This window comes from Lipophrys pholis (genome assembly GCF_963383615.2).
Source record: "Lipophrys pholis genome assembly, chromosome: 7".
Classification (NCBI taxonomy): Eukaryota; Metazoa; Chordata; class Actinopteri; order Blenniiformes; family Blenniidae; genus Lipophrys; species Lipophrys pholis.
In genome coordinates, this window is record NC_137638.1 from 1,329,523 (window position 1) to 1,338,100 (window position 8,578).

At 44.9% G+C, this 8,578-nt stretch overlaps 1 protein-coding gene across 1 annotated transcript in view; it reads left to right on the plus strand.

Annotated features, from left to right (window-relative positions):
• Positions 1-958, plus strand: part of dmrt1 (doublesex and mab-3 related transcription factor 1) — a 36,168-nt gene extending 35,210 nt beyond the window's left edge. The window contains exon 6 of the mRNA XM_080467328.1: positions 622-958. Within this exon, the coding sequence (XP_080323454.1) occupies positions 622-767 (146 nt within the window). The 3' untranslated portion in view covers positions 768-958. The remainder of the gene's footprint in view (positions 1-621) is intronic.
• The last annotated feature ends 7,620 nt before the right edge of the window (positions 959-8,578 follow it).

An 8,578-nucleotide genomic window follows, 5' to 3' on the forward strand; every position in this document is an offset into this window, starting at 1 on the left:
TTCATGAGAGAATCGTCTCTGGGATTATGTCACCACCCTGGTTTTTTGATTGTTCAGAATAATTTCTAATTAAATAAATATGCACAATGGACCTTTGAGTCTTGTGGCTATTAAGAAAGAATAAGAAAATATCAACATTTGAGTGATTGAGGGAGAAAAAGCTCCAGACTTTGTCAAGGAAAGAGCCTTGAATCCTGGAGAAAGTCTGGATGTCGTGAAACTGAAGGTTTTTCCTCAGAGAATCCAGATGTGCAGAGATCCAGAGGACAGACGGGATCTTGTGACACGAAGCCTCGGGAACCTTCAGGAGGTTCTGTGACGCTGAGACGTCAACAAACCGGGGATGTCCCGCCAAAATAAAATGTTGGAAATACGTGTTTGTGTTTGTGTGACGAGGAATTTCCTTCAGGAAGGTTTAGACGACGTGTTAGAGACGAACATCAACAACCAGAACCGGATCCTACGGTTTTCATTTTTCCGGTATGGACTCCGGTGGAGGAACTTTAACTTGCTCCCGTTCCAATGTGGTGTCTTTCCTCAAAGCGACTCACAACACCACCTTGTGGTGCCACACGGTATTACCATTCTCTTTAACGGTGTCGTCCTGTGTGTGCCCTCCAGCCTTCTCCCCCGCCGGCCACGACCCGGCCATGACCTGCCGCTCCATCAGCTCCCTGGTGACCTCCGACGTGAAGGCGGAGTGCGAGGCCGGCAGCCAGACGGCGAGCTTCACCGTGGACGCCATCGAGGGCGACGCCACCAAGTGACGGGAGAACGCGCGAGAGTTTCAGCGTTCGCCCGCGTTGCCTTCATGTTCACTGTTCCTGCGATGTTTTTAGCCTCGACGCAGTTCGTTTGAAACTTCACACACGAGGGTTCCTAGACTACGACTCCTGATCCGTCAGAACTCGAGCCAATCATTAAGCGTTCACAGTAACAAGTTTTTTAAAAGGTACGATACACGTTTTTCAACATTAACGACAATCAGAGCTCAGAGCTGGAAGCTTGTCGCAGTAATCCAGCTGAGATTAGCGGTGGGATTATGAGAGAGTCGCCATCTGAGAGGCTGAAAGCTGGTTTAGTGTTGGCAGGAAGTACGAAGGTACTCCGGGGGTCACGTTTCCTCGTACGAGTCCCGGTTCCTCGTACGAGTCCCGGTTCCTCTGACGAGTCCCGGTTCCTCGTACGAGTCCCGGTTCCTCGTACGAGTCCCGGTTCCTCGTACGAGTCCCGGTTCCTCGTACGAGTCCCGGTTCCTCGTACGAGTCCCGGTTCCTCGTACGAGTCCCGGTTCCTCTGACGAGTCCCGGTTCCTCGTACGAGTCCCGGTTCCTCGTACGAGTCCCGGTTCCTCTGACGAGTCCCGGTTCCTCTGACGAGTCCCGGTTCCTCTGACGAGTCCCGGTTCCTCGTACGAGTCCCGGTTCCTCGTACGAGTCCCGGTTCCTCGTACGAGTCCCGGTTCCTCTGACGAGTCCCGGTTCCTCTGACGAGTCCCGGTTCCTCTGACGAGTCCCGGTTCCTCGTACTCACAGTTCAGTAATGTGGCTGTAGCGTTCGGTCCATTTTGCTTTTCAGTCTTTGTGTTTCCTTTGCGTTCGCGCGGCTTCGCCACCCGACGCCTCGTTGTTTGTTGGACAGACTGGACGCTACACGGACTCCGTTGTAGCTCCACATGTCGAGTGTCTAAGATTGAAGTAAAACTCCTTCAGTGTCCAGTCTGTCCTCGACCCTCCTCAGAATGTTGAAGCCATCATTATTTTGGGGATTTCACCGTTGTTACAACCATCACATTCTTCTTTGTCGCAGTACTTTTGAGTCCAGTCTGCCCATGACAATGTTTTAGTATTTTTATATATATTTAGTTCATGAGTACTCAAGCCATCATTTTTCTATTCCCCAGTGTTTTAACACTAGACGCTGGAGTCACACCCTGTGGTCTAAAGTTAATTTAGAAGTGCAAACAGAAACCCAAACAAATGACGTAAAACTCACTTTTTAGAACTTAGTGAGTCCTGTAGAGTCCAGTCGGCCCTCAAATAAAGGTGCAGGGATTTTGTTTAGCCCGTAGGAATGAAAGTCTTCACTTTTCTAGAACCATCTGATTGGTTTTCTGGTCAAACTAGATCCTAGAGTCTCTCCCTTCACAATAATGTGTCCAAATTACAAAATCGGACATTCCAAAGGTAAACACACCCAAATAAACTGTCTTTACTGTGAAAACATGTATAGTACATGAAGTAGTATGACGTTCTGTAGAGTCCAGTCGGCCCTCAATTAAAGTCTGCTTTTTTCATTTAGTCTGTATTTATTTTCGTGTCCTCTGTATTTTGCCCTATAGGCAGACTTTACGCTATAGTGACGCCAAACGCCACCATGTGGAACAAAGTGGTATTACCACGCTGGATGGACCGACGCTAGTAAGCTAGCTTTCTAACTGGATCTACGAAAATGTTTTGTTGACGTATAAAACGTCATCAGTTTAAAGGAGTGAAGCCTGTGGCACGGCGCCACCTCCTGCTCCATCGTGGAACTACAAGCCTGGTGCCATGTGAACATGTTTAGATAAAACATGAGACGCTGTAAATCCGCGGCGTCTTCAGTCAGAATGATGGAGGGATTCTGTGTTTTCAGCCTCTCAGATGTCGACTCTTGTTTCCTGCTCTGACTGAAGCACATCAGAGACATTTCACAGTTAAAATCTTAAGAATTTGCAAAAAAAAGTTATTTTTTTTTTTTCCATCTTTAAAGACGAAACACGAATGTCATGTTACATGGAGTATTTTTTAAAGTAGTTTGCAGTTGAGCTCAGCTTCTCGTGTCATTTTGTGCCTTCATGAACTGACAGAAGTCGTCTGCTGTTGAATCGTAGAAGAAGAAGAAGGAGAAGGAGAGAAGAAAGAGAGGAAAACTCCCCCGGGGGGGATGGGGGGGGGAGTTTTTCTTTGGCGGCTGAAGCCGGCGACTCGCGCACAGTTTGTGTTTTATGGCCGTTCGTTTCCAAGCGCACGCTTCCAACATGTTTATTTGTGTTTGTGTTTGAATAAGACGGCAACAAAAGTCACTTGGGGCTTTGGAGTTTATGTCGCTACAAGTTTTTTGGTGGAAATAAAAGCGCTGCAAGTGATGGAGTGTGAATGTGCTGCTGCGCCCGCCACCGCCATATAAAACAGAAGCAGAAAATTACTTGTATTTTCTTTCTGCTGCGCGGCGGGAACATTCATTGGATTCTGCCCCATCTGCTGTAATCAATAACGTGACCATCTTGTTTTGTTATGAAACGCACTTACTCTTAATTTCATCCCCCAGTGGTTTTAGAGAGAAGAATGTGGAGTTACCTAGAAGGCCCCGGCGTTATAAATCACCCCCTGAGAGCAGATTGCGCGGCAGTATCGATTGATCCTGATATATCACAGAAATTTACTGTCACTTCTGTTTTCAATTAAAGATACAATCAGTCAGATAATGACTTAATTGGATTTTACAGGAGATTGACTTTTATCGCCGCCTGCTTTACGAGTTTAGTTAAGGAAAGGCCGTTTTATCACGCCGGCTCGTCCTTCTGTAGCCGCCGCCGCCGCCGCCTCCTCCTCCTCCTCGTGTACGGCACAAAGTGTCCCAGGATTGGTTTTCCTTGCCCCCGCCTCCCATGAATCACCGCCGGAGGTAAAACCCGCCCGGCGCCCCTGTGACGGCGCCGGTTGCAGGGACTGAGATGGTGGGAGAAAAACAGGCTGCAGAGGCTTGATGAAAAGCTCTTCTCCTGATTCACTCATTAGTGAGAGGATCTGGATGTTAAAGCTTGATAAGCAGAAGATATTGACGTCCAGCAACGAGGAAACTTTCAGATTAAAAGCACCTTTCTAACAGTATCGGTATCAAATCGTGATTTTGATGAAGGAACACGACGATGAAGGTTTTTTTCTCTGGTTTGGGTTTTAGCATCATTTTACCTCATTTTAAGACACAAAGTTAAATTTAAACAGATTTACACTTGTTATATTTATTACGCTCAAATTACATTTATTATTTAAACATAAAAATAACATTTAGTTAAGACATTTATTTCTTAAAAACAAAACAAGACACAACTCGGGGGCCCATCAAAGTGGCAACGATTTCAAGTGGAAACACAAAACTACCTCTGCTCGGAGCCACTCAACTTTTTGAAAACGGCTCCCAAGGTGGAACTTTTCGAAAATGCTCACCGTCTGTCACCTTGGAAACGGGCGAAAATGACCCTTCCTGGAAACACTCGGGCTCCATGTCCTTGGAAACGGCGGAAACTCTGGTCCTGGTCCTGGTCACCATAGTAACGAGTAGTTCTGCACATGCTCAGTAGAGCCAATCAGAACGACGTTTCCTCCGTGGGGTCATGACTCCCAGTCCAGATTCTCCTGGACTTGGTACTTTTATTTTGACCGTCACCATAATAACAATCCAACTTGGTAGTCTTATTTTGACAGTCACCATAATAACAATCCAACTTGGTAGTCTTATTTTGACAGTCACCGGAAAAACAATCCAACTTGGTAGTCTTATTTTGACAGTCACCGGAATAACAATCCAACTTGGTAGTTTTAGTTTGACAGTCACCATAATAACAATCCAACTTGGTAGTCTTATTTTGACAGTCACCATAATAACAATCCAACTTGGTAGTCTTATTTTGACAGTCACCGGAAAAACAATCCAACTTGGTAGTCTTATTTTGACAGTCACCGGAATAACAATCCAACTTGGTAGTTTTAGTTTGACAGTCACCGTGATAACAATCCTGCTCATTGATTGGTCCGGCCTGAACGCAGAGATCCCGCCCCTTTAGCCGGCTGGTGGCTAACGGTTAGCCTCTAGCAACACACCAGATACTGAATCTTCCTCTCGACCTGTTTGCGTCTTCCTCACTGCTCCACGTCTGCCCACCAGATATTTTCCAACTTCTTTCTACATCTGCTCCTTCTGATTCACGCTGTGAGTCTTGTTTGTTTACGACCCAGAATGCACTGCGCTCTACGCCCGTTGGAAGGTCAGCTGATTCCGTTCACATTGACGGTGAACCGAGACCCAGGTTCTCAAGTGGACCAGAGTTCACTTGTTTGATCGGGACCAGAGTCCGGGGAGCGTTCACACCTGCCGTAACGAAGCGGACTTTCCCTGAAACCAGCTCCAGTCTGGACCAAACGGTTCTGGCGTGAACGCGCCCCGACGGGAGACGAGGATAGGTTCATCAACAAACGCCCCGGCTGTCTGCTGTGACCGAAGACCAGATTCCCGCAGAGAAATCGACAAGAGACGGACCTGCAAAGGTAATTATTATATTAATAATGGTGGAATAAACTGTTTGGAATGTGTTTATATATGAAAGACTTTTAATGTCTTTAATAGCAGATGTGTAGTACCAACTAGTACCACTAGATGGTGTGGATGAGTCGGTTTGAGGTCAGGATCCAGCATACAGTTGGACCGGGGCAGTTTCCTCCTTTTCAACACCTCCGGAACCGTAAAAAGACACAAAACGCCTCAGTGAACTCTTCAGACTGAAAGAGAGAAGCTGTTTGAGGAAATTATCAGAATCATCAAGTCACGTTTTTCTTTGTGACCCCCCCCCTTAAAGAAAACTGCACACCCCATCTGTGACCTCCAGATTCACCCAAACGTGACAACTGGAGGTCCTGGTGGTCCTCGTGGTCCTGGAGGTCCTGGTTGGTCCTGGAGGTCCTGGTGGTCCTCGTGGTCCTGTACGTCCTTGTGGTCCTGGAGGTCCTGGTGGTCCTGGTTGGTCCTGGAGGTCCTGGTGGTCCTGGATTCCAGGTTGGCATGATATTGACATGTTTGTGTTGTGATCTTCCCTTAGCTGGCGCTGAAGAGGGAGCGAGCCGACAAGTGACTGATGTTCTCAGCAAAAAACCCTCTTAATTCAGATGTCCGGCTAATTCCTCCATAAACACCCCCCCCCCCCCCCCTCCCCTTCACCCCCCCCCCCCCCCCCCCCCCCAGGGGAAACACTTAAATCAGCGTTTCTGAGACAGGACTTGAGTGGCAGCGACGCCCCCAATCAGCAGCTAATAATGGGAGCAGTCAGCAGAGGTCAGACCCTCCTCCTCTTCTTCCTCCTCCTCTTCTTCCTCCTCCTCCTCTTCCTCCTCTTCAGGTCCCCGGGTCTTATCGGGTCTTATTTTTTCCGTCTCATCTCACTATTGTATGAAATAAGTAGAAACGTTGTTGCACCAATCGGAGGCTCGTCTCCGTTGCTTCTGGATTTTCCACCAATTGTCTGTGAAACTCAGCTGAAGTCGCCGCGGCAACAAAGCTGAGTGAAGAAACAACCTGAATTATCTGAAAAGGTTTCCACTCATTCATATTGTTAATTACTAACTTCACCGACGGTTTCTCACGCCGTTCAAGTGAAACTTTAACTTTCCAGTTTGTGAGTCTGAGGCCTGGTCTACCACGCGTTGGGCCACTAGTTGGCGCTGTGGTTTGTTTTTGTGATGAAGCCACACGCGGCAGAGAACCACCGGCTGTAACGTGAACGATGGAAGAACAGTCCATTGCTGTTTTGTTAAAATCAAATAATTTCGTTTTATTTTATTTTTGTCAATAAAGATTTTTACATTTTCTTAACGTAACATTTTATTAACTTTGTTGACATTTAATGTTTTTATTTATGTAACATTTCGTTAGTTTGTTTTTAACATCATTTTTATTGATTTAACGTTTTGTTAATGCAGCGAGTTGTTGACAAGTAATGTTTTTGTTAATAACCAATAATTAAGTTTTATTATTATTATATTTTATTATTAGTTAATGTTTAACGTTTTTTATCATATTAACATTTTGTTCATGTTTTTGTTAACGGAATATTTTGCTTGTTTATTGTTTCAAAAAATAACATTTTATTAAATTTATTAACGTTTTTTTATGTAACGTGTTGTCAAAGTAACATTTTGTTAAAGTCTGTTGTTTTTAATGTAACGTAACATAAAATATTTTTGTTTATAAGTAAAGTTTTGTTAACTAAACGTGGTAACTAGTTCTGCTCTGGTAACAAACATGGCGGCCGACTCCCCGTCCACGTTCTCGTCTTGTTTTATATTTGAGTTGGATTTCCCTCCAGTCACATCCAGTTCATCAGCGCTCCATAGTGAGCAGCTGCAGAACAAGTTTGACAGATGAATTAGTCTTCTGTCATTTAATACGTACTCGGTATCAGTACTTGATATCGATACTCGGTATCAGTACTTGATATCGATACTCGGTATCAGTACTTAATATCGATACTCGGTATCAGTACTTGATATCGATACTCGGTATCAGTACTTGATATCGATACTCGGTCAGTACTTGATATCGATACAGTACTTGATATCGATACTCGGTATCAGTACTTGATATCGATACTCGGTCAGTCCTTGATATCGATACAGTACTTGATATCGATACTCGGTATCAGTACTTGATATCGATACTCGGTCAGTCCTTGATATCGATACAGTACTTGATATCGATACTCGGTATCAGTACTTGATATCGATACTCGGTCAGTCCTTGATATCGATACAGTACTTGATATCGATACTCGGTATCAGTACTTGATATCGATTCTCAGTATCAGTACTTGATATCGATACAGTACTTGATATCGATTCTCAGTATCAGTACTTGATATCGATACAGTACTTGATATTGATACTCGGTATCAGTACTTGATATCGATATAGTACTTGATATCGATACTCGGTATCAGTACTTGATATCGATATAGTACTTGATATCGATACTCGGTATCAGTACTTGATATCGATTCTCAGTATCAGTACTTGATATCGATACAGTACTTGATATTGATACTCGGTATCAGTACTTGATATCGATACAGTACTTGATATTGATACTCGGTATCAGTACTTATATCGATACTCGGTATCAGTACTTGATATCGATTCTCGGTATCAGTACTGGATATCGATACAGTACTTGATATCGATTCAGTACTTGATATCGATACTCGGTATCAGTACTTGACATCGATACTCGGTATCAGTACTTGGTATCGATACTCGGTCAGTACTTGATATCGATACAGTATTTGATATCGCTACTCGGTATCAGTACTTGATATCGATACTCGGTATCAGTACTTGATATCGATACTCTGTATCAGTACTTGATATCGATACTCGGTAGCACTTGTCCTTTTAAAGATGTGTGGTATCGGTGCAAACCGAGCATTTCATGTGAACGTGCCTCTGCCTTCCAGCTGTTTGTCCCTGAGGTTGTCTCACCGGAGCGGAGGAGGTCAGACCAACGGGGATTAGGTTGAGTTTGCGGAGCGTCGAGCTCCTCGACTCCTCGACTCACCGCGGCGTCAGGAAAACAGGCTGACCGAAAAAGAAAAAGAAAAAGGGGGAGAAATCATAAAAATCTTGCAGTATAAAGTTTTATTTTGTGTTTTGGTCTCCGCGCAGGAACAACATGAATAAATTTATCAGGCGTCCGCCCGCCAGCCTCCCACTCCCACAAATCTATTCGTCCGGCACAAACTGCGAAGCCACTCTAGTCACCTTGAAATTTCCTC